Genomic DNA, 27,753 nt, shown 5'->3' on the forward strand with positions numbered 1-27,753 from the left:
TTCTGGGGGAAAGAAACCTGGTTCATTTTATTTCACCTAGTTTCATGGAAGGATTTGTTCCTGTAACACTTCTTCTTTGAGTACCTTCTGCCATTCCACTTAACACATGTAAGGAGTGACTTAGCAGGGAGAAAGCACTCAAATATTAGCTGTTTCTGTTTTTCTGTCTACCACAATTCTTAATCTCAACAAACTACCACCATTTATGGAAAGGCTAGCACATCCTCAATGTGCTCTTCCATTCATCTTCACTCCCTGCACAGTCTTTATATTGAGTCTCATCATTAGTGAGGTTCTAAAAGTTTAAGTCACTTGCCCAAACTTACAAGTAAACAGGGCTGATATTCAAATGCAGTTCTGTTTGACCCAAAGCATACGTTCTTTTACTTCACTCTATGATGCTGCCCATTCCTAAGCACTATGAAATTCCTTTAAAAGTTAATTCATCGATCTTAACTCATTATATCAAAACTACTTAATACAGTGGGAAAAAAGCAACTTTTAGAAATAAAGTGCTGTAGGAATATAAAATATTTTAATATGCTAACTTTTCATGTATATGTTCACTTTATACTAACGTTTTAGATCTCTGTAACGTATTCCTGCAGCCCAAATTCTCTAACATAGAAGTGATGTCTGGGGAAAGTGGAGTCCCTGTGCACTGAGAGAGGGTCTCTCAGGGGATACCCCTTTCTTCAGAAAAGATAGGGTACTATCTTGTCCTCAGCTTTTGGGCCCAGAAATGGCCTATCTGTACCCTAAGAATGCATTATTTGGATACGGACTCTTACAAACCATGTACATAAGCAAACTGTCAGACACATGCATGTACACGACATCAGAAAAATATTTCTCATACTTTGCGATTAAAAACATAATACAGTTGACCCCTGAACAACACAGGTATGACCTGTGTGAGTCTGCTTACACCTGCATTTTTTTCAAGAACTATGAAACAGCACTACAAACATGCTTCCTTTCTAAAGTGAAATCCTGCACTCTGAAAACTAGAAGACACTGATGAAAAAAATTGAAGATGCCCCAAACAAATGGAAAGATATCCCATGCTCATGGATTGTTGGAATTAATATTGTTAAAATGTCCTTATTACCCAAAGCAGGCTACAGATCAGTGCAGTCCTTATCAAAGTACCAGCAGCATTTTTCACAAAACTAATACAAGTAATACTAAAATTCGTATGGGACCACAAAAGACCCCACAAAGCAATCTTGAGAAAGATCAAAGCTGGAGGTACCACAATCCCAGATTTCAAGCTGTATTACAAAGCTATAGTAACGAAAACAGTATGGTACTGGCACAAAAACAGAGACAGAGATGAATGGAATGGGATTGAAAGTCCAGAAATAAACCATGCCTATATGGTCAATTAATCTACAGCAAAGTAGGGAAGAATATATAATGGTGAAAGTCTTTTTAACGAATGGTGCCAGGAAAGCTGGAAAGCTACACGCAAAAATAAGTAAGTAAAACTGGTCCACTTTCTAATACCATATGCCAAAAAACCCCTCAAAATGGATTAAAGACTTAAATGTGAGACCTGAAATCTTTATTATTTTCTTAATAACATTTTCTCTAGCTTATTGTATTGTAAGAATAGAGCTTATAATACATATAACATGCAAAATACGTGCCAATCAACTGTTTACATTATTGGTAAGGCTTCTGATCAAGAATTGGTTATTAGAGAAGTTTTGAAGGAGTCAAAAGTTATAAATGAATCTTCCAGTGCATGGGAGCTTGGCGTCCCTAACCTCCATGTCATTCAAGGGTCAACTATAGTCACACAGAGCATACTCACATCCTCAGACCAGCACAGAACTTCTTATAGATAAATATATCTGGGAAATTAGTCCAAAAGCAGATGGGCTGATGCATGATTCCCATTTTTAAGAGCATCAGGGTATGACAACCATCTCCTCAATGGATGTGTGCTGTCCAGTGGACTGGGGGCCATAATGTGCCAGGAAGCTCCTCCTCTGGGCAATGCTGCCAGCATGGACAGCTTCTTTCTCTAGTTTTTTTCTGATCGTCTCCAGTTAAGCTGACACCTTGGGCCACCAGGGGTGGAAAAAGGATTTGGTAGGTGTTTTCCTTCTTATTCACCTTTGTTACACAGTTTGTCTTTCTCATCTCAACTGGGAAGCATCATTCAGGTCTCACAGGGTGACTGTAAGGCCTAATGCTCTGTGTTTGGGAAGTTTCCTGCTGATATCTCTCTTGGATCACCTACAGAGTACCACTTACCTGATAGCTTGTGTTGCTATCAGAGTAATGATTCCAGTGTGTTTACTGCCCAGCAGATAAAGGAGAAATATGAAGGAAGTACTACTTTCACTATGCCTTTAAAACTTTAAAAACTAATGCTTGGTTGGAGTGCTTAGAAATTAAATCAACAAGTGTACTTTCAGTGGCTCTAAACCCTTTACAGATGTTGATCAGCTGATTCTTAAAAAGTTAGCAATGCCGTATTAAAGAACCTTTACAGGGGCACCTGGGTGGCTCAGTCGGTTGAGCATCTGACTTCAGCTCAGGTCATGATCTCCTGGTTCATGAGTTGGAGCCCCGCATCAGGCTCTGTGTTGACAGCTCAGAGACTGGAGCCTGCTTTGGATTCTGTGTCTCCCTCTCTCTCTGCCCCTCCCCCACTAGTGCTCTGTCTCTCTCTCTGTCTCTGTCTCTCAAAAATAAACATTAAAAAAAAAATCTTTACAAATCCACTTTTAAATGTATTTTGTTTTTTTTAATTTTAGAGAGCAAGCAGGGGAGAGGGGCAGATGGAGAGGAAGAGAAAATCTTAAGCAAGCTCCATGCTCAGTGCAGAGCCTGATGCAGGGCTTGATCCCATGGCTCTGGGATCATGACCTAAGTCAAAATCAAGAGTCAGATGCTCAACTGATGGAGCCACCTGGGCGCCACTACCAGTCCACGTTTAAATCCAAAGCAGAAAGCTATTCCTGATGAATCAACCAGTGAACCAAAGAGCTAGAGTGAGAATTAGGTTCTGATTGGATTTGGTATGTTAGGTACTGCTCAGTAATGTAAGAGAGGTGACAGTGGAAAGTAGATAGACTTGGGGGGTGGGGTCAGAGGTTCACAATTGGGGAGGTGACGTATTTTACTTAAAAGAACTCGGGGCGCCTGGGTGGCGCAGTCAGTTAAGCGTCCGACTTCAGCCAGGTCACGATCTCGCGGTCCGGGAGTTCGAGCCCCGCGTCGGGCTCTGGGCTGATGGCTCAGAGCCTGGAGCCTGTTTCCGATTCTGTGTCTCCCTCTCTCTCTGCCCCTCCCCCGTTCGTGCTCTGTCTCTCTCTGTCCCAAAAATAAATAAAAAACGTTGAAAAAAAAAATTTAAAAAAAAAGAACTCAAGAAAGGAAGAATCCATTGAAAATCACAATGGCCTGATATATAGGACCACCTCACTTTCACTATAGTTCCATAATCCTTTTTTAAAGGCTGATCTTCTAAGACCATTAAACTCAATAATTCCTTTAATTCCAACTGTCTGAGCTAGGTGCACCAAGGCTGTTATGGACTGAATGTTCTGTCTACCCCCTGCCCCACCATTTCATATGTTGAAGCCCTGATCCCAACATGATGGCATTTGGACATGGAGCTTTAGAGAGGTAATTAGGTTTAGATGAGGTCATGAAGGTGGAGCCCCAATAATTAGTGTCCTAATAAGAATAAGGGAGACAAGAGCTCTTTCTCTCCAGATGCACACACAGAGGAAAGGCCACTGAGCACACCATGAGAAGACAAGAAGGCACCATCTATAAGGCAGGAAAAGGGCCCTCTCCAGGAACTAAATCCATGAGAATCCTACAGGACTTCCAGGCCCCGCAACTCGGAGAAAAGAATGTCTATCATTGGCAGCACCCAGTCTATATTTGTCATAGCTGCCCAAGCTTAGATAAAGACAAAATAAAACTTTAATATATGCATTGCAGCCCATGTCAAAACTATACCAATGCATTAGATTCTGGAGGCTGTCAGGGGCCCAAGAGAGTTCACTCCTAGAGATTCTGGGTGGCAGTGCTGACATGAAAGAGAAGAAGACCAGAGCACAGATGAGCAGAATACCTTCTGGTCTTGCCTGGAAGATTGTCTTCTGGCCCCAGTCCAGCAGATGCCTGGAGACTAAGTCAGAAACTAGTGCAGGTTCCAGGGAGGCAGTGGGAACATCACAGACCTATACCTTCTCTACTTTGGGAAGGTCTCCTACAAAAGAAATTTCTAACAACATGTAGCCTCTTAGCCTAGTCCACTATATAAAAAGTCTTTTGAAGCCTAGCTTAGCCAAACCCACTTCCCCTGCTTCCATTTTATGTATTTATTTTTTAATAATTTTTTAAATGTTTATGTATTCATCTTTGAGAGAGAAAGAGAGAGCACAAGTAGGGGAGGGGCAGAGAAAGAGGGAGACAGAATCTGAAGCAAGCTCTAGACCCTAAGCGGTCAGTGCAGAGCCCGACATGGGGCTTGAACTCATGAACTATGAGATTATGACCTGAGCCAAACTTGGATGCTTAACGGACTGAGCCCCCCACTCTGTTTCGATTTTAATACTATGCAAGAAGAAACTTTGTCCCAGAGGCCATATTTTGTTAATTATATGACTGACTACTAATATATTTATAAACTAAATTTTATTTGTTAAATAGGATATTTTCCCTATGGAAGAAAAACTATATTTTATTCTTTGGGGTTTTATAAATAAAGGCAGTAAAATATACATTGAAGAAAATTTAGAATATGACAGATGGTAGAAAGAAAAAAAGTTCAAATCACCTGTTACCCTACTAGCCAAGGAGATACCACTTTTTAATATATTTATTTCAGCATATACTTTAGTCTTTATTTTGTATGTGTATAATTATATATATATTTATATAAACATATATAAGTATTATATAGAATATGTAAATAAGTATATAACATATAAACATATATATATTTTATTATGTATTTTTAAAATTAAAAAATATATAATATATAAAATTTAAACTGTGAAATTTACTGTTTTATACCACTTTTCCCACTTAACAACATAGGCTTAAATAGGTCACTATATGGTTTTCCATAACATTATTCGTAATGGTTGCAAAATGCATTTTAGTATTGAGGCAACATAAATTAACTAACCATCTAATGTTGGAAATAATACTGTTTCTGATTTTTCATTATTATAAATAAATTGCCATGAGTATTCTTGTAATTAATAATTTGCAACCATTCTCTGTTATTTCCTTCGGATGAATTCCTAACAGTAGATTGCCAAATTTAGATCTTTCTAAATTGTGTTTTAATTTTTTTTTTAACGTTTATTTTTGAGAGCAAGAAAGAGACAGAGACAGAGTGCGAGTGGGAGAGGGGCAGAGAGAGAGAGGGAGACATAGAATCTGAAGCAGATTCCTGGCTCTGAACTGTCAGCGCAGAGCCCGACACGGGGCTCGAACTCACGAACCATGAGATCATGACCTGAGCCAAAGTCAGATGCTTAACTGATTGAGCTACCCAGATGCCCCAGATCTATCTAAATTTTTAACTTTTATAACGTATTGCTTAAGTGTCCTTTTGAAAGATTTTTAACAATTTACCTGTGTACTATTTAACAATTTACATGCATACTACTCAAAACACATTTATTTATCATTCATTAAATTCTAGAAATTATTGTAGGTAAAGGTTACAGAGACACATTAGGTACAACATTGAAAGCCATTCGGAAGACAAGCAGACCTGGAGAGGACTCCGTTTTCCCTTCCCTGAGTCTAGCCAAGCACCTCAATTAAATATGAGAGAGGACCTTGGATACATGTTCCAGCTGGCTCTTGAGCAAGCCAAAGGAATTAAGAAAGAGAAAAGCAAAATATCTCAATCCTCTTAATGAATCTTCTTAGCGTGAAATTGAGTGTTCTCAATATCAAGTTATTTTAAAAAAATTTGTTAATGTTTATTCACTTTTGAGAGACAGAGTGCAAGCAGGGGAGGGGCAGAGAGGGAGGGAGACACAGAATCTGAAGCAGGCTCTAGGCTCGCGGAGCTCAAACCCACGAACTGCAAGATAATGACCTGAGCCCAATTCGGATGCTCAACTGATTGAGCTGCCCAGGGACCCCAAGTTATTTTTTGAAGGTGCTATGGACAAAAGGGGGTAAAAAAAAAGGAGCACCCATGTCCTTGTCACTAACTTCCCACCTTTAATCCTGAGTCAGGATGCTCTTGTGACACAAGTCACTCTCTGACAGCAGGGACATGACATCAGGTCCACTTTGGTACCACTTTTTAACTGTCTCTGCCTCCACCATGTACTTACTTTAACTGAGAATTCCAAGTGGGTAATGTGGGTCTTAACAGAACATCCCAAATAACAGGACAGCAGCTGCTCCATGACAGGACTGAGCCTACACAAGTTATCTTCTTCCCGTTGCTTACAGGGATGGGAACAGGAAGCTGCCCCTTGCTAGCTGGCCCATGAGGCTCACTTCTCAATGACTCGTTTGCTCCTGCCAGTAACTCATGAGCAATAGGGCTTCCTCTTCTAGAATCAAGTGCTACGTCTCCATGGGTTAGATATGGCTAACTTAATATAGTGCTTGCAGATAGTGCTTCCTGCCCTGCTGCAGGCTACTAAAAACAACTTTTTTGCCTTGATTTTGCTTTTAATTTCTTAAAATATCTGCATAAACAAAGTTGAAAGGTGTTTTTTTACTCTTTTCTCAAGGTAATGTACAAAGACTGAATACACTCCCTTATCAAATAGCACAAGCTTTCCTAACATTGGTATAAAAAATACCTACACTTCTTATACATTCTTTGTTTATATGAATATAAAAAAAAACTATTTCAGAAGATGCATCAAAACAGGAAATGCAAACAAAGAGCATACCTGATAAAAATTCGGCCAGAAAGTACTAATGGCCAGTTCTGCCCTGTTCCATGTGCGGGTAGGGTCTCCAGATATATTCCAGATAGGATTCCCCAAAGCTCCGTTGTTGACCTTCACGTAGACATTGAGTAACCCAGGAGCAGCATTACTCTTGCTGGATACAAAATAGTGAAAATCAATACAGTGGGTGTCATTTTCTTTGAGCTGAGGTAAGAGAAGGTGGGCCCTCTGCCCCTCAGGTCTCCCAGATGTGTTCACCAACATGAAAGAACCTGCAAAAAGAAAATCAAAGGAGAGTTACAACCTGAAATACTACTTTCTGGCCATTTCTCCAAGCCACTGTCATTTATATGGGTTGACAGCAATGCCATGTGTCTTACTTAAGCTTTGAGAGTCCCATCCCTTTCATATCTTTTTACCCTAAAGCATTCTCAAGATCCGTGAATGGCGGGGGGTGGGGCACCTGGGTGGCTCAGTAGGTTAAACAGCAGACTTCAGCTCAGGTCATGATCACATAATTTGTGAGTTCAAGCCCCGCATCAGGCTTCATGCTAACAGCTCCGAGCCTGGAGCCTGCTTCAGATTCTGTGTCTCCCTCCCTCTCAGCCCCTCCCCTGCTCGCGCTCTGTTTCTCCCTGTCTCTCCCTCTCAAAAATAAATAAACATTTAAAACAAACAACAACAAAAAAATGATGAGTGAATGGGAAGTTTCCTTGAAGTTACTGCAGTTAGCCTTCTAAGTAACAAAACTAGGCATTTATTCGCTGACCTGCACTGATCATCTGGTAGTCACTAGCCACAGATGGCTATTTACATTAAAATTAACTTAAATTCCATAATATTAAAAGCTTAGATCCTTGGCCACACTAGCCACATTTCAAGTGCTGAATAGGCACATCCGGCTGGTTGCTACCACGTTGGGAAGCATAGATACTGAGCTTTTCCACCATCTCAGAAGGTGCTACGGGACAACGCTATTCTAGAATGGTGCCACCATTTGGTGATTGCAGCCACTTTAATATTCTCGTGCAACCTACAGAAGCAGATTGGTCCGATTTGCGGAATCTTAGAAAACTTTACTGGCCCTGTGACACTCCTTGCCATCAATGTATCTCTCTTCCAGTTCAGCACCACCACCAGCTGACTCCTTGATGGGGGCGGTGTTTTCATGACTGGTATGACTGAGCATACGGATGTAATCATCACTGCAATCGGAGGATGGTCATTCTCAGACATCTCCATGAGCAATTTGTACCTTTATATATACAGCACTAGCCTGCCCATGACTGCTGAAGAGTTTCCGCATGGATTCAAGCTATTCAGATACCCTGGCATCAACTGTGTCACTTGGCCCGCCCCATGTCTAAGGTCAACAGAAATGGCAATTAAAATAATGATATGAATATTATATAATAAAGAAAAATAAAAGCAAAATGTTCTAAGATAAAAGGGAAAACAGGGCATTATAAAGTCTTTTAGGCAGAGAAGAAAACTATTGAAACTCTGAGGGGAAAGAACACCTAAATCTGGAGCATAAGGATGAAAAAAGAAATGCTAGTCACATGTGACTGGACTCATGATTTCTACTGAGTAAGGAGACTATTCCCACCCTCCCCACCCCCACCCCCCCGTTGAGTATACCTTTTAAAAACTTCCCTCACTGTGAATCATAATTTTCAAGAAGATGTGTGTTTGTATGTTTGTGTGGGTTTACTTTAGTATATACCCAGCAGATATCTATAAACATACATCCACTACTAGAGAAAGTGTGAAATTTTTATCTTGTCGACAAGCTGTGATTTCCTAAACAGCAAATGGAGAAGACCACCTTTCCAAGAGAATTATTTTAAGGACTGAATAAAAAACATACATGTAGATAGATCCTTTATAAATTAATAGGCTAGTTAAGGGATCAATATTGGACAATGTTTGCTGATGGCTGTTACCCTAACCTCGCCACCCCATAAAGGGAGTTAGGTAGGGTTAATGGTATTAATGATAAACAGAAACTGAGTGACAGAGAGATTAGGAAGTAGTTTTATCCAGGTTTCAGGATGAGTTAGTGGCCAAACCAAAACTTTGAGCCTCTGAGTTTCCAACCCATTATTCACCCTGTTACACTCCAATAAGCCCATGTTTCTTCATGTGCCGTTTGAGCATATATGAAGAAAACAAACCCCTTCACGACAGTGAAGGAAAATTATAGTCGCTCTTTGAAAACAGAGCAATTTTTCAGGAGATGAATGTTACGCACCTGGAAATATGAAAGCCAGGCCACAAGGGAAGGGTTATCTATGGAACATACATTCCAGTATTAAGGAAGAGCTGCAAATGTGATTTAAGAATGAGTTGGGGGCGCAGAAAAGGAACAAGTGGCAAGAGAATATCATTGAAATGATCTGGGTTAGCTATATTCTACAAAATGTACAAAAAAAAAAAATCTTCAAAATACGCAGGGCTGACCAACCCCATCACAAATCTAAAGCTGGCTGTTGGGGTTTATAACATAAGTTAAAAATCGTACTTTTCTCCTCTAATAAATAGAAGCAGATTGATTCCATATTTTATCACGCCGGGCTCTGTTGCCTGCAACACAGTTGCTGTGTATATTTCTACTGACAGGGCTGACCGTGACCTGGCCTTAAGGCTAATGCTGAATCACTCAAACCTTTAGTACTGCCACACCGCCAAGAAAATTGTTGCTCGCAGAGTTACCATCAGTGAAATTTGGGTGGCCATGGGTGGTAAACATGGCAACAGGCAAAGAATGGCAAAAGTGTGTGTGCCTCCGTATCCTGCAACATTTAGCTTGTATGCCTGGATGAAGCTGAACAGAGAAGTCTCTTTTTTACACGTTGGTATAAACTGGATAATTTTCTACCATTAGCGTTCAGGGACTCACCTGGAATCCCCCAAATACTATCTTCCTCGCTGTGCAGCCCATCTCCCATCATACTCCATTCCAGCACAAAATGTGCCATCAGCTTTTGGAGCTGTCTAATGTATATAGAACTTTTTAACTTGAGGTCAAGGTGAAATTCAGGTGTTTTAAGTTACAAATACTCAAATGATCCTAACTTTTATATCCTTTTCTTCTTTTTAATCTTTCTGAGCCAGAAAATCATGTGTTTTGTTACACAGTGTGCTTCTGTAGTGCAGATGAGCTCAAACAGGATTAGCAAATCGAGGAATGACATCCATGTAACACAGAAGTCCTTTGGATTCCTGTGTGACTTTCTGCAGGATATTAAGGTTTTAGAGGGATCTAAATAAAGGCCTCCATGATGACCTTTAAACAGAGCTACAACCCCACACAAGTGCCTTCACTCAGGGGAAGAAATGGCAAGAAGTTCAGTGGTTTCAAGAGCCATTCTCCACTCTGTGAAGCTTTTGATAAATTTGCAAAGAGCAAAAGAAGAAACTGTGAAGCTTCTGCTCCCATCTTGAGTTTGAAAAGGAAATAACACTGACTGATGAAGAAGACAATCGGACAACAAAAAGAAATAAGAGGCATCCAAATCAGCAAAGAAGAAGTCAACTTTCACTCTTCACAGATGACATGATACTCTATGCGGGAAACCCGAAGACTCCACCAAAAAACTGCTAGAACTGATACATAAATACACCGAAATCGCAGGACATAAAATCAACGTACAGAAATCGGTTGCATTTCTATACACCAATAATGAAACAGCATAAAGCGAAATCAATCCCATTTACAACTGCACCAAAAACCATCAGATTCCTATGAATAAACCTAATCAAAGAGGTAAGATTAGAAATCTTATGCAAGAAATTAAAGAAGACACAAAGAAATGGAGAAACATTCCATGCTCACGGATGGAAAGAACAAATATTGTTAAAATGTCTATACCACCCAAAGCAAATTACACATTCTATGCAATCCCTATCAAAATAACACCAGCATTCTTCACAGAGCTAGAACAAACAATCCTAAAATTTGTGTGGACCCACAAAAGACCCCAAATAGCCAAAGTGAAGTTGGAAAAGAAAACCAAAGCTGGAGGCACCACAGTTCCAGACTTCAAGCTGTATTACAAAGCTGTAATCATCAAGCAGTATAGTACTGGCACAAGAACAGACACACAGACCAATGGAACAGAAAACAGAACCCCAAAATGGACCCACAAATGTATGGCAAACTAATCTTCGACAAAGCAGGAAAGAGTATCCAATGGAAAAAAGTCTCTTCAGCAAATGTCACTGGGAAAACTGGACAGCGACATGCAGAAGAGTGAAACTGGACCACTTTCTTACACCATATACAAAAATAAACTCAAAATGGATGAAACACCTAAATATGAGACCCAAAACCATCAAAATCCCAGAGGAGAACACAGGCAGCAACCTCTTTGACCTTGGCCACAGCAACTTCTTACTAGACAGGTCTCCAGAGGCAAGGGAAACAAAAGCAAAAATGAACTAATGGGACCTCATCAAGACAAAAAGCTTCTTCTGCACAGGAAAGGAAACAATCAGCAAAACTAAAAGGCAACCAACGGAATGGGAGAAGATATTTGCAAATGATGTATCAGATAAAGGGTCAGCATCCAAAATCTATAAAGAACTTATCAAACTCAATACCCATAAAACATAATCCACTGAAGAAATCGGTAAAAGACATGAATAGATACTTTTCCGAAGAAGACATACGGATGGCTAACAGACACATGAAAGGATGCTCAACATCACTCATCATCAGGGAAATACAAATCAAAACCACAGTAAGATACTATCTCATACCTGTCAGAATGGCTAAAATCAACAACTCAGGAAACAACAGATACCAGCGAGGATGCAGAGAAAGGGGAACACTTTTGCACTGGTGGTGGGAATGCAAACTGGTGCAGCCACTCTGGAAAACAGTATGGAAGTTTCTCAAAAAATTAAAAATAGAGCTACCCTAAGACCCAGCAATTGCACGACTAGGTATCTATCCAAAGAACACAAAATTGCTGATGCAAAGGGACACATGTACCCCAATGTTTACAGCAGCGTTATCAACAATAGCTCAATTATGGAAAGAGCCCAAATGTCCACAGACTGATGAGTAGATAAAAAAGATGTGGTGTAATTGTACAATAGAATATTACTCAGTGATCAAAAAGAATGAAGTAGAGAAGATAGCATTTTAGCAACACAAGCATTTCCTGACAGTGCTGCCCTATTGTCTTCTGAATTTACTGAAGAAAGTACCAACACTCAGGTTTAGCACAATCTGGAAAACCCAGAATCCTAGGGGTAAATTCACACTTGTACATACAGAAAATGGCAGGCGGGAGGGATGAGATGCCTTTTAAGTGTTGGAATTTATCACCTATCATATATGAAAGTCAAGTCAACTCGCCCACGTTTAAAGGATCCAGAGCATTTATATTCAATTTTAGGCTATTAAGCCTGTTTCGAAAAATATCCCTCTATGGCTGAATGTTTAATTTCCACCTCCTGCTTCAATGTTTTGACTGTGAGGAAATGCATTTTCAAAGACTAATTGGGTCTCCCTCTGTAGGTACTTTCTTACCTCAATTTTTCACCTACAAAAAACACTCCAACTGGGCAAATAAATAAAAGAAATCAGAATTCAAATTAGTATAGGAGTTCTGTTTGTGTTCAAATAACAAAACACCCTTAAGTCACAAGCGTGGAAGCATAGAATATAACATCGCCTGCAAATGGAAAGAGTTCCACATAAGGGAGGCAGCTTCAAAAGGGGCAGTTTTTAAAGCACGCTTTGAAAGTTTAAGAGTAAGGATTTTGGTTTCTCTGAAAAGGAAAACTCTGTTATGAGAACATACAATATTCTTGAATCCTTGGGTGAATTAAATTTAGCTTAATCACAACCACCGGCAAATGCTTTTGATTGGACTATCTTCCATCATTGTTTGTGACAGCAGCAAAAGCTACATATAATTAGTTATTCCTTTCTACCCCATCATTAAAATTTGCATTGGTGTGGTAGAGGCTCTAGAGTTTTAAAGGCTGAGGAAGCCGCGTGAATTCTCTTACGTTTCAGAAACTTTGTGCGTCAACAAAAAAGGGAGCGGTTTCCGTCGTCCAGCAGGAAGAGAATTACGTGTGTTATTAAATACTTTGGCTGGCAGAGAAGCAGTGTTTTATGAACCTGATAGGGAGCAGATTTTCCCCCTTAAAATGTGTCTCTTTGGCACGGGGATTATTTTGAGCTGGTTCTTCTTAAGAAACAGCACACAGGGGGAAGCTCTCAAAACTGAGTAGGAGTTACCCTGGTGCAAAAGACACTTACAAGGGGAAGGTCCATTTGTAACAGTGTGTCCCTTTCTGTATCAAGAAGAGGGGGATGACAAAATTTCTAGAAACTCTTGTCAATGAAGAAGGCAAAGACCTAACATTTTACATAACAACCTTACCCTTGTTGACTATGTTTTTCCTTCCCAGACTTGCCACCTCCAACATCCTTGGACTTTAGCTGAAGATAGTATTTAAGACGATGGCTTCAGCCATTTCCTTTCAAGGGTCTCTCCCATGTACAAAGGAAGTATACACGATATTAAAGTTCTGTTGGTTTTCTCCTGTTAATCTGTTTTATATTAATCTAATTATTAGACCAGCCAAAGAACCTAGAAGGTTCTGTGGAGGAGCAAAACTTGCCACCACAAAGTGTGTCCCTATGACATATGGATTATTTTTGGCTGATTATTTTTAAGAAATGGAAGGCTCAGGAAGAGACTCTGACCTTCCCTCTAATTGCCTAAAAGAATTTAGATAGATGAGCTTCTCCAGGAAGGGAGACATCACCACAGATGGTTATACTATAATATGAAGTAGGTGTGGTAGAAAGGGAAGCCCTTAGAAAAGTCCATTTCTTAAAATTCCTCGCTATGTCTCATTGTTTCTGCATGACCCTGCAAACATTCATCTTCCTGTAAATTGTCTTTCTTCCCTTTGACTTCTCACATGCCTACCCCTTTCTCCTCAGCTCTGGAGAGCATATAAGCCTCAGTTTCCTGACTGCCTGTGACCCTCAAATTCATACGGAACCCCCCGTGCACATGTAATTAAGTTTTATTTTCTCCTGCTAATCTGTCTCATGTCAATGTAGTTCTTAGGCCAGCCAAAAAAACACTTGAAGGGCAGGAGAAAAATCTTTCTTCCCCAATGAAGGCAAGAAAGAAAAACTGTCCACTCTTGCAAACTTAAAAGCCATTATAAGATTCACTTCTTAAACCTCTTAATTTTAATAAAAGGACACAGACCATTGGCCTCTCTCTTCCTCTGGCTGTTTTGTCTTCATTTTTTTTTTTCTCTATGGCATCTTCAAATTTATAGGCTTAAAATCCAAAAGCTAAATAGAAAGTTTACAAGTTCCACCTTTGTTAGTACACATACTGACTCTAGTTTACAAGGCCATTATCTCATTATCTTCTTCCGACCTATTATACATACCAGTTGTAACAATTCAGCTATCTAGAGCAGTGCTTCTCAAATAACCCATGACGAAGGGTCATTTTTTTAAAAATACCTGATGCACCTCAGATCAAATTTATCTAAAATGCAATAAATATGGTTTCCTAAAAAAGAAGAAATAAAAAACATGCAAAATGCAAACCCAAATTTGTTGCTGGGTTAAATAAATAAATGTGAAATCACTCTGTCAAATTCCTATAAAATTTTCTTTTTTTTTTTTTAATTTTTTTTAATTTTTTTCAACGTTTATTTATTTTTGGGACAGAGAGAGACAGAGCACGAACTGGGGAGGGGCAGAGAGAGAGGGAGACACAGAATCGGAAACAGGCTCCAGGCTCTGAGCCATCAGCCCAGAGCCCGACGCGGGGCTCGAACTCACGGACCGCAAGATCGTGACCTGGCTGAAGTCGGACGCTTAACCGACTGCGCCACCCAGGCGCCCCTCCTATAAAATTTTCTAAAGACTTACTCTCAATTTCCATATTGGTCATGGGCAGGAACACTACATGGCCTAGCTCTGATGTGTAGACCCACCAAGTGGCATAGGCTTCAAGTTTAAACGGTATAACATTCTGGGTACCCAAGTACCAAAGTGTACATTTTATTCTCAACAGGGAAGAAAAAGACTGAGAACAGACAACCTGAGAGAATGGAAGAAAAAGAAAATTTTCTGGTCTCTTAACTCAAAGATAAAGGCGATCAAGCCCAGCCCTTTGGCTATGAAAGACATTGGTAGAAGAAAACACAAAGGGAGAAGGAGAAGCAAGTGGAGAAGGGAACAAACAGGATCATGGGAAATGGAAAGACACTCTAAGGCTGAATTGAGAAAAGAGCCAGCTTTGAGGCAAGGAGGAGAGGAAGAGAACGCCTCCAAGAACGTATTTTGGCGGTTTTTAAGGAGAACAGGAGAATGCAGGGACATAAAGTGTGCCACCCAGTGCCTAGGCCAGGTGCTACGTCTATTCCACCGCATTAAATCCTCACAACAGTAAACACCCGCAGCAACACAGAGAACAGTGAACTTGCCAAAGGGTCCGCCAACAGCATCTGATTGAGCTAAAGGGCATCTGAATTTTTTACATTCAAGCGCTAAATGCAATGCTCTAAAGCCAATATTCTTCAAGCATATTGACTCATCATAGTACCAAATACACTGCATCTGATGCTACGTGTGCCTACATACGTTTACCTACATACACACACACACACACACACACACACAAAAACTTCCACGAAGAAATGTGTGTCACTGTCTTTCTTATCGTGTGTGTGTGTATTATACTCATCTTTCCTGTCCTCCTCTGCTTCATTCTACAGTGTACATGAGTAAATGAATGCTGGGTGCAGCCCACAGCTGACTTCACGGCATGCGGACGCTTCAAGGTCACACCGCACACAACTCTTCTCCCAATAACCAAAAACAACAAGATCTCAACTGTGCTCCGCCTCCTTCGTAAGGCAGCTTTTCAGTTTTCATTTGCGATTTTAAATTTGACCTCGTCCTTCAAATATCAAAATACCAGCTGACATCCCCCTCCTGCTCCCTCAGCCAGTACTAACAATGGTCGTAAAGAATATATCTTTTCCGGTGAGAAACCTCGTGAAATAAGGAAGTTGAAAGCCTGTGGAGAAGTAAATGAACTCAGGGAGCAAAGCTCAAAGGGAACAAAGCCTCTGTGGGGAGGTGCCACCGTCACTTGAAAAATACTTATTAGCACCCATTTCGGCCTCAAGAAACCACAGCCGCAGCCACATCCATAGTCTATGGACCGGATGCCAAGCAGCGTTCTTCAGCTCCTGCCTCTTCTGTGTCCCTTTCAAAGACTCCATCCTGGTACAAACGTGAAATACTTATCTTGCAACTACTGGAGAATAAGCTTTTAATTGAAAAATAATTGTCTTTTCACCAAATGTCATAGCTGCCTTTCTATTTTGCCCTCTCTCGCCTTGCCTTTCTCTTGGATTCTCAAGTATTACAAATGGCAAACCATTTGTTAGCCGCACGAATTTTTGCCACGGACCGCATGGGCTGGTGAAAATACGGAAAGATGATAAGGAAGTAACATCCGACGACAGGGAAGTCCCAGCAAACCTGCGGACCGACTGCCCTACTTCTTCACCTCCCTGGAGTCCAGCGGTGCTCTCGCTGGGAGAGGAGGCAACAGGTTCGTGTGGCAGGGGCCTTCTTACGAGTCAGACCGGCTAGCACACGGCCCTCTCTATCCCCCCCCGCCAAGGGAATCCCACATCAATCTAGGTGCTATAGAGTTAACAATAAGCATAGCTAAAGCATAGCATGCTCTTGCATAATAAGCAGAATTACAAGCATAGCATATAGTGAAAATGTGCATAGAACACTTGCTTCAAGATATTTATTTTAAATTTTTTAATTATTCTTTTAATGTTTTATTTTAGTTTTGAGAGAGATAGAGTGTGAGTGGGGGAGGGGCAGAGAGGGAGGGAGACGCAAAATCCAAAGTGGGCTGCAGGCTCCCAGCTGTCAGCACAGAGCCCAACCTGGGCTTGAACTCACGAACCACAAGACCACGACCTGAGCTGAAGTTGGACGCTTAACCGACTGAGCCACCCAGGCCCCCCTTCAAGATATTTATTTTAAATACCCAAAAGATATACAATTGTCAGTTAAGCGATTCACAGCATAATGAATGGGTATTATTATGATTGATTATTCATAAAAATACTGATCTGACCAAAATAAATTCATTTGCCTTACCTGGTCACTTTCAGCCATAGTGGGATACACATGAGCGCCCACTATAGATTGGGCATTTTGAGGACTATGAACAATAACAATAACAATTCCTCAAGCAAGAACCTCACAGCTTAGCTGTAATCTAAAATATTTTAGATATTCTGTAGTAAGCACAGACAGACAAAAATCCCACAGAATTAACAAATCTGATCCATTAAACTTACCAATATCTACATAACCATAACCCCAAGGGTCTCTAAGATAGGTGGACTTAGAACTGTCAAACAAGAGTTTTGAGACACAGTTACCATACGAGGCAAAGCAGGGAGGAAGAGGCTCATGGGAAATGGAAGAAACCCTGGGGGTTCCATCCAGAGGAGGAATGTGGTCTCTTTTCGTAAGAAGAGTGAAGTTTTATTGAGAACTAACTCATGTTACAGTATGTCATCCAAACGGCTTCAGCGACTTAGCTGGAAAATACTATGTGAGTGCTATATAATTTGTAAGTAAAAAACAAACACAGAGTAAAGCAAACACAACCTTTTTACTAGCTGCTGACGCTAATGACTGTATCTTAGAAAATGAGCCACAAGTACAATGGAGAAGTGACAGGTATACTTACCGTTGAGAACTTTCTTAAGAGACTGCTTAATTCCCCATTCGTCACGTTTTTTATTGATTGACATCTTTAGAAACCAGTTCATTTTTGTTCTAAATCTCAGAATGACACAAATCATCACAATGTAAGCTTCTGCTTGTTTTTTGCCCCTAAATTACTGTTGATTTTGAGACAACTTTTTCTTCACATGTGTATCTGGTGACAGGCTAGCAGCTAAACGGTCTTGCTTTAAGAAGAAATGCTACAGTTAGCTTCTCTATTAAATATGAACCAAACTTAACTGTTTTAAAAATTCATCACCTTTGACATTTTTGATTTAACAGAAACCTGCTAGGGGTGCTCAGAAGAAGTTAGCTAAACCATTGTTTGCCGTAGAAAATATTTCTGCAAAACACTCCAAGGGTTCTGTTAGCATTGATGATTGAGAATTTCCCATAACCCGGAAGAAGAAACCAAAGATTTTGCTCAAGATGTTTCTGGTCAGAAGCCAGAGCCAAGCAGTGACACACACTGCCTGATCAGAGGGCAGAGAGAAGGAGTTATCAAAACTGGACAAGGTTAGTCAGTAGAGGAAATGAAATTGACCTCCACATTAAACGGCTGATAGAATATCGAATTTATAAATGATCTAAATAGAAGCCTGGAATTTAAGGAATCTGTGGGATCAATTAATCAGACACAACATCAAGATACCAATAAATAAATAGTAAACGATATGAAAAGGCAACTTGCATTAGCAAAAATATAATTAGTGAAGAGATGTCTTGGGAAAACAGTCATCCTCACGATTAAATCAAGAAACTTAAATTAAAGCAAATGCCTGACATAATTTTAAACGTAGGCGTCTTGGACATATAAAACTTTCAAAACCAAACGTTTGTAAGGTTCGGGTGAAGCCCCTGCAGGTGTTCAGAAAGGAAACACTGTCATTTATTATAAAATTCCAACAGGAAAGACTGCAAAGAGAGTCGTGCTCTTTGCCCCTCTAAGATCAGGCTAGAAGAGAAATCTCACCTACACATCTTACTTAGCCTTACGTGACCTTATGGAAAGTACTCTAAACCTGAGATGACTCGTGCATAATGTAAAAAAGGAAGACGTTGTGAGGGCCAGGTGGGCCAGTGTGGGTGAAGTGCTCATATCGTGCAGGACAGCACACAGGGGCTCCCTGAGCTCGGTGGGAAGAACTGAGCTCTGCAGCCACACAGCCTACACTTGGATCTTGACTCAGCCATGTCCTCGATGCCACTGAGCAAGTTAGCTAACTCCACTATGCCTCAGTTTCGTAGTCTAGGAAGTAAGGATAAAACTGTACCCATTTCAAAGAAGCTGTTCAGTGATTCAATGAGATAATTCACATAGAATCCTTCCGAGCAGAGCGCCTGGTGCATAGCAGGCATGTGCCAAAATCTGGCCTTGCCTCCAGTTTTCATCCCAATGTATCTGGCCTTAGCTTAGGAAGATGAGACAGCTGAAGGCCTACTTCAAGGTAATCGCTGGCACCCCTGTAGTTACACGTATCAACAACCGCGTGATTGCACAGTCCGCCACCATCCATATCTGTTCAACATAACAAGGTCAGCAATACAAACCCGCTATGGCATTCGGATTTATTTTCAATATCTAAACATTAATTTTCAAATATACATAGTCATTCCAGATTTAACTCGAGGTGAAAAATCTAATGTGATTAAATGTTAGCGTTTTACCAAGTCCACTGAGTTATAAATGTACGTTTTTTATTACAAGAGTAAAATGCTACCTACAATAATTAGCAGTGATTGCAGAAGCGGTCGATCGCATTTATGAAATTAATTATTAAAAACTTTCAAATAGTTACGTGGGTATATATATTAGCTATTAATAGGAGTAATAAGAGCTAACATACATATACTATTTACTATGTACCAGGCATTCTTCTAAGTGCTGTACATACATTAACTCTGAAGATAAGATAGCTGAGGTGTACAGAGGTTAAGTAACTTGTTCAAGGTCATGCAGCTAGTTAAATGGTAGATGGGAGATGTGACCCAAAGCAAAGTGACTCAAACTCTGTGCTCTTGAGCATGGTACCATGCTGCCTCTCAGTTTATGAATCAGTACCTTAGTTATTTTTTTTATTTATTTTATCTTTTTTATTTTAAGTTAGATAATTTTAGGAAGAACATTATATCCCCTTGAGTCAATGCATCTATATATCATATGTAATATATATATAGTATGTGCATATACATTGTGTGTGTGTATATGTGTGTGTGTGTGTGTGTGTGTGTATAAAGAAGTAAAGCCCAATTCTGAGAAACTTAAGGATCTAAGGGAAAAGGAAAACTTGCTCACTACCAGGTAAACAAGTCCCGGCAAGCCTGCTGGAGGAGAGGGACCCTGGAAGCAGACATACGTTTTCCCACCCAGGTCCCAGTTAACCTTACAGCTTACTGCTGATGCGTAAAGGAGCCCAGCCAAGAACAGCCACGCACAGCCTCCAGATCAGCAGAACCACTCAACAGCGCCAAGCCCAAATTGTTGACCCACAGAATCGTCAGCTACGGGTATTATTTTAAGATACCAAGTTTGGAGACAGTGTATTATGCAGCAAAAGCTAACAAAGCTGGTTGAATCTAGGTGAGGACTACACAGAAATATGATTTCTGCCCTGTGTATTATGAACATTTTCATCTTTAAAGTTTTAAACGATAAAAAAAAGTTTAAAAGGAAAAGCTCACAATATCTTAAATGGCCACACACTTATCCCACTAAGGCAATGGTGTATTTCCTTCAAAACTCTATTTTATACATACAAACGTATATTTACATACCGTAGGCGAGTGTTTTCTTTAGCCTTTTCCTATGTTTTTCAAAGATAGTAACCTGACATGTTCCCCTGCAGTTGGCTTTGTCCTTTAGTCAATAATATAACACGGGCCGCTCTTTAGGCCAATATGGACATATGGACCCTGCTCCATGTTTTTAGTACCCACTGCTACAAAGTATACTCCAATAGTCATCCATATGAATCCATATGAATTAATTTCTGTAGAATAGGATCCTGCTGGCCCAAGCTGCTGGCCAAATGGAATTATACTTTTTAAAATTTTTTAAAAATTTTTTAAATGTTCATTTATTTTTGAGAGAGAAAGAGCGTGTGTGGGGAAGGGGCAGAAAGAGACAGAGACACAGAATCCTGAGCAGTCTCCAGGCTCTGAGCTGTCAGCGTGGAGCCCAACGCGGGACTCGAACCCACGAACCACGAGATCATGACCTGAGCCAAAATTGGACACTTAACCAACTAGGCCACCCAGGCACCCCTAATTTTCCAATGTTTTGATTTATTGGATATAAATACTAAACAATTGTTCCAGACGTGACAATAGGAATGTTTTATTTATTAATAATAATGGTCAGTGGTTTACATAAAGTGGTCCTGTTACTGCAGACTAACAGTAGACTGGCTAATGGCACAGAGGGTTTGAGCCCAGAGGAAGCGGTCTCCTGGCCTTCTCTGTTCTAAGTGAGACAGCGATCCTGACTTCCTCTTCCCATTAGAACCGTTGTTGTCTCTGAATCTCTACCACATGTGTGCTATGTGTCACTCACTGTACTAAGTTCTCCATACCTGTTCTTTTATTTGATTCCCTCAACAACGCATTGAGGAGAGTATTATTATTTTACATTCAGAAGGGCTAAAATCTTCCCCAGGCCGCACAGAAAAATCAGGATTTTAATCCAGTCAGTCTGATTCTAGGGCTGATGTTTTTAACCCAACATGTATGCAAGATTTCATAGCACGTTGCAAAGTCAGGTAACCAAATATCTGTGGTGCCTGCTCTCTGGAGAAAATTACAAAGAGAGGAACAACAACTTCAAAATACACTAGAAGCTACTAGGGTTAGCTTCAGCTTCGAATTGTAACTTTTAAAACATAAAATGAGTTGACTCTCAAACCACAGGAGCTATTCTCTCACTTAAGAACAGAAATTAAAACCCACCATGCTTAAGATGACAGTTTGGAGCCAAAACTAGTTCTGTTATTTTTTTCTCAAGTAACCAAAGAGGTAAGCACCAAATGCAAAATAAGGAGATAAGAATAAAATCTATTTCTTTGAAAACTACCAAGGTTTACTGGAAAATATGAATTTTAAATAAGACATTTAATATAGTATAAACAATTAGATCAACCCCTGGAGCTCTTCAGAAACCCAGAGGATACTGTTTATTCTTGTTGCTTCCTAATGCAATAAAAGGATACAATAACACTCATGTGGCTTTACTTAAAAGTGTGATTTAAGGTCAAATCATTCGAAACAGATGTCCACTTTCCTTCTTTTACACAATCCTAGAGAAGGCAAACATCATCTGCTAAGTGCGGAAAGAGTCTGGGGGTCAGAATCCTAAAGGTACTTGATGGTCCTAAGTACACTCCATCGTCTTCCTCAACAAAGAGTCCCCCATTCACATGTTATGTCAAAAGTCACCATGAGAATCATTCCCAGCATTTATCACTGTACAAGTAATACATTCACGGGGTGCTGCTAATGACATGGAAAGAAATGTTGATTATCTTAGGTATTTGTATTCAAGACCAAGGTCTCTTTCACTTAACCAATATTTTTGTGAATAACTCACACAGGCATTGCTCTTAATCCAGATGAAGAAACAGACCACGCAGACATAGACACACTGAATAGAATTACAAAGTGAAATGAATGTAAGTGCACAATACTATAACTTTTTTATGTTAACATATAGGTGAAATATTAGGAGTAGCAGACCAATGATATTAGAGAAGGGGAAGGATAAAAGGGACATTCAAGGGGCGCCTGGGTGGCGCAGTCGGTTAAGCGTCCGACTTCAGCCAGGTCACGATCTCGCGGTCCGGGAGTTCGAGCCCCGCGTCAGGCTCTGGGCTGATGGCTCGGAGCCTGGAGCCTGTTTCCGATTCTGTGTCTCCCTCTCTCTCTGCCCCTCCCCCGTTCATGCTCTGTCTCTGTCCCAAAAATAAATAAAAAACGTTGAAAAAAAAAATTAAAAAAAAAAAAAGGGACATTTCAAGTTACAACCACAGATTTTTTACGTGTGAGTGGATACCGAGAGGCTAAGAAGCTGAGGGTTTCTAGTGTGATTCTCAGCCCAAATGAGGTAGATGAACAGATTCCATATTATGCTGACAACTGAATGCTACCTGACAAAAAGGAAAATAGCACATTTTATACTTCTATATCCCCAACCTTGCATATTACCTGGTATAAGGAACGCACTCTGTTAGCTGCTGAATTAACTTCTGGAATACATTAGAAACAAAAATTCAATGGATTTATTTTAATTTCTTTTTTAACGTTTTATTTATTATTGAGAAAGAGACAGAGTGTGAGTGGGGGAGGGGCAGAGAAAGAGGGAGACACAGAATCCAAAGCAGGATCCGGGTTCTCAGCGGTCAGCAGAGCGGGCCTCGAACCCACGAACCGTGAGATCATGACCTGAGCTGAAGTCAGATGCTTAACCAACTGAGCCACCCAGGCGCCCTGAAATGGATGTATTTTAAAATCAATCCCTGTATCTTACCAGTAGGAATATTTTTTTCTTTAATTTTTCCTGTTTATCATGTATATAATTAACATGCTAGGAAGAAACACCACACTTTCGGCATTTTGCAAGTACCTCCATTCTCTTCTGAATTTCTGAGGAAGGCGTTCAAGGTCTTACCAGTCTATAATTACAAGCTTATCTTCTTTCACTTCTGAAATCTATAAACATGTCCTGAGTAACTACTACGCGCGAGGCACTGTAGTAGGCATCATGGAATTCAAAGTTGAGTAATGACTGAAGCCCCATTCTTAAGTCCAGCAGGGTGGGCCAAGAATTAGGTCTGGCAATGGTGTCAGCAGTGATGGAGCTATTCCAACAATCATTCGGGGCACAGAGAAAAGGGGTGTAAAGTGAACTCAGAGAGGTGGGTGTTATTGATGGCTCTCACGAGCGAGCTGAGTCTCCCTGGATGTACAGTTAGCCAGAGCACTGGAGGAAAGAAAATGGTATAGGGGCTCTGCGTTAGTTCATTCAACAAACATTTGTGAGGCCCCTACAGATAACTGGCACTGATACTGAGTATGAGGAAGACATGTCCATGGCCCTTTGGAAGCGTCAAGTCTAAAAGAGTAGGCAGCCACATAAGCAAATAATCCGAATGCAAAGTCACAAGTGTATGTTAGAGATACACTCCAAGTACTAAGCAGTAGAGAAGCTGCTACAGAAAAGAATGGCTAATGTAACCTGAGCATTACTGTCAGGGTCGTTTAAGAACTAAACTGGACCGTCACCGGGAAATTTTAAAGCACCACAAAAACAGAAATAACAGTCTTCCTTATCTTGAAAGATGGAAGGATCCTTGCAATTCACTTTCTTGGCTGTGCAGACTGTGCAAGGATTAACCAGCATTCAACAACTGAAATCAAGATGCGATTTTTGACCCCACGAGGAGCAGCATTTCTGCAGTGGTTTTAGAAATCACAGTGTGTCTTTCCAGGACAGCAACTGAGCTCTTCCAGAAGTAATAGTGGCTCACATTAAACGCTTTGTTCTTTACACCTTGGTGCTTTGCTTTTATAAAACTTCTTTCAAGAGCTGCATTGCTGCCTTAAGTGGTCTTCCAGGGAGTTGAACTCCCACCTGGCACACAAACAGGTCAGATACTTTCAAACTAAACATCACTGTGAGGGGTTTGAAAGGTACTTTACCCCCGTGAGAGTTAACTGCCAGAGAGGCAGTTCTTTCGGAGAGCATTTTAGAGAGCATCTTTAAACCTTTTCATTAGGCAGAATGACTTCCCACACCCAGAGGAGAAAACTGAACTAAAGGAAAGAATACTTAAAAATGCTTCAGAAAAAAAAAAAAAAAAACCCAACTTAAATGGTTTTATAATACATTCAAATAAAAATCACTCTGTTGGTTTTATATTTAAAATGATCTATCTGACTTTATAGTCATTCACAGGCAGTGAAATGAAAAGCACCAAGTTTTTTATCAGCAACGCGAAAAATTAAGTCCTAGAGAGTGAGGATACCAAAACAGAAACCCTGAACAGATAAACAGATGCCCTCCAGGCCACTCACTGATTCTATCAAGTATCTGTGAGATTTGAACTAAAAGAGATTCTAGATCTATAACCATGAAATGTTACCCGTGGTAGGATAACCAAACTGTTGGCTGCACTTAAACCACAGAAAGCATCCAATAAATGTTTGCATTAGAACATGCTCAGAGAAATCAGCACTCCTAAAAAAGCCTTTGGTTTAATACCTGCCACTTATGGGCTACTTTAGGACCAACAAGATCATTTCTTTCCTAAGGAAGCTTAAAATCTAAAACATGTAAATCCTCATCATTTATCTACCCACATGAAGCCACCAAACTGAGGTCAATTAAATCAAACCTGTAATTTATATTACCTTTTTATACCTTAAAAAAAAAAAAAAAAAAAAAAAGGCAAGCACTGAAGTGAAAGGGTGGTGAGATTTTGATGACTAATGCTATCGCCAAATTTTTCCCATCCAAACCTAATGGCGGAAAGATAAGTATGACTATGGGAAGCTCTACAGAGTTTCTATAGAAATTTCCCTCCCTCCTCCATAGAAATGAACAGGTATGTACATGTTGCATTTTTTCCTGGCCAAAGTTTCTCCGGTGATTTCTGAAACCTAATCGACTTAAGAGAGGTCATAGGGTCTGCCTCTCTAATCCCCAGGTAATTTACCCCAGCAGGCTGCATAGGGAGGCCTGCTGATGGGGATAACATGATTCTGTATCAATGAAAGGGGGGTGATTTCCTCTTAAATGCAAATGAAGGTGCAATGATCCAGAGACTTGGTCCCATTACTGAGGAACTGCACTTAGCTTCTTCAAGAGCACAGGGATATCATTGATAGTCTTAGCACAACGAACCCCAACAGAAGTGTCAAGTTCACCTTCCTCACCCCATTTTACATCTCCTACCCTCCACCTCCATGTCCCTCCATTCATTTACTTAAGAATTTCTTCAACTAGGGGCACCTGGGCAACTCAGTCGGTTAAGTGTCCGACTTTGGCTCAGGTCAAGATCTCACTATTTGTGAATTCGAACCCTTCATTGGGCTCTGCACTGACAGTGTGGAGCCTGCTTGGGACTCTCTCTCTCTCTCTCTCCTTTCTCTCTGCCCCTCCCCCATGTTCTCTCTCTCTCTCTCTCTCTCTCTCTCTCAAAATAAACTTAAAAAAATTTCTTCAACTAAAATCAGAGTCATCCTTGGGAGGAGCCTACGGCTAAAATTCAGAGGGTCCTTGCACTTGCATGAGAACAAAATTACATTTTAATATTTAATACCTTCTGATTTTGGCATTTCCTTTAAACATAGTATAGGCAATAAACCATAATCATATTAGCAGCACTGTGACTTTATCATCAGATAGAAAAGCATGGAGATTTCTCCTATCATATGACCAAAGTAGTTATACTAACTACTTTGAAATTACCAGAGTTGATAGGTGTATTCAGATCAGTGCAATGATATATAAAGACATTCTTATTATACCACAGGATGTTTTTAAGGATTTGGATTCGTTCATTTCAATTTAATTGGTTCCACTGTAACCATACAGATTTATTTGATGCATTCGGAACTGTGAGAAGGGGCTCACCAGCTGCTGAGGCTGTCCACAGCATAGAAGCAATTACAAACTCATGTTCTAAGCGTTCACCTCTTTCTGATTCCCCTTCCCTTAAGACCCTCTGCACTTTAAAGATGTTTTCCAAAAACATAGCATTTCAGGCCCCTAAACATAATATAAACCTGGAGGAGAGTTTTGTCTCCCCAATATTCAATCAGACATATAGCCTACAAATTCCTGTCTGCTTTGTTTTTTGGTTTGTTTTTTCCTGGTAGGTACTGCTGTCTCCAACAACACTTGAGCTTCCTGGATATATGAAGGTTCTCTCTCTCTCACTAACACAGACACAGATAGACACACACACACACACACACACACACACACACACACACACAAACTAGATCTGTATGCCCAGCTGAGTCTTGACCTCCCAAAACAGACCACATCCTCAGAAGGAGAATCCACTATTCCCTCCACACAGGAGTCAAACAGAAGCCTTCAACGTGTGACGATTTTTAGAGTCGCTCTGCGTATATTTTGTAGTTTTAAGCTCATTTCAATTTTTCCAAAATAAGCTGTGGAAAATGCTTATTAGGTGCAAGTATAAATATTTTAAAATATTACACTGTCACTTGCGAAAGCCTGCTGCAATAAGCCAGACTGCATTCAAATATTAAAGACATGAAAATCCTCAGTGAAAAATGGTTAGCCTCACTTAGTTTTCACATTACTATAAATACTGAGTGTGTTTCGTTTTAATCATGATTCTGTTTACTTAGAAACTTAAAAGCACAAAGCAGAAAAAATTTTAGGGCATTTACTGAACTTCCAACTTCCAGTTAAAAAAAGAAAACCTTGCAGGGAAGGCTGAGAGGCCAAGAAATCATATATTCAGTCACTCTGAATGCATTTACTAATGGTCTAGACATTGAGCGAGGAGCCAGATTCACTGCAGCCTGGGATGAGAACCTGGGTCTCAGGGAGCCCTGTGTCATCCTGTAGCAAAATGCAGACATGTTTGAGGCATACTAGGAATATGGCATGCATGTAGGATGTTCAGGGTAAGCACAAAGGGGTAGGACAAAGATACAGGGTAAGTAGGAGGGATGGGGTAGGCAGGAGGTCAGATCAGAAATGGCTTCTTTCTCAGAGGAGTACTTTTTTTTTTAAGTTTATTTTATTCATTTTGAGAGAGAGACAGAGAGACAGATGGAGAGAGGGGGAGAGAGAGAGAGAGAGAGAGAGAGAGAGAGAGAGAATGAATATGAATCCCAAGCAGGCTCCACACTGTAAGCACAGAAACCCCACACAGGGCTCAAACCCATGCGAGATCATGATCCAAGCCGAAATCAAGAGTTGGATGCTTAACCGACTGAGCCACCCAGGCACCTCTCAGAGGAAGACTTTTT

The 27,753-nt window shown here is 40.3% G+C and overlaps 1 protein-coding gene across 5 annotated transcripts in view; it reads right to left on the bottom strand.

Annotated features, from left to right (window-relative positions):
* The window catches only part of PTPRM (protein tyrosine phosphatase receptor type M), an 801,865-nt gene that overhangs the window by 494,481 nt on the left and 279,631 nt on the right, over positions 1–27,753 (bottom strand). For all 5 annotated transcript variants that reach the window (XM_086682486.1, XM_086682492.1, XM_086682490.1 and 2 more), the window contains exon 3: positions 6,912–7,183. In XM_086682486.1, the coding sequence (XP_086538612.1) occupies positions 6,912–7,183 (272 nt within the window). The remainder of the gene's footprint in view (positions 1–6,911; positions 7,184–27,753) is intronic.

Source organism: Puma concolor, chromosome D3 (genome assembly GCF_028749965.1).
Source record: "Puma concolor isolate L17-30 chromosome D3, mPumCon1.1.hap2, whole genome shotgun sequence".
Classification (NCBI taxonomy): domain Eukaryota; kingdom Metazoa; phylum Chordata; class Mammalia; order Carnivora; family Felidae; genus Puma; species Puma concolor.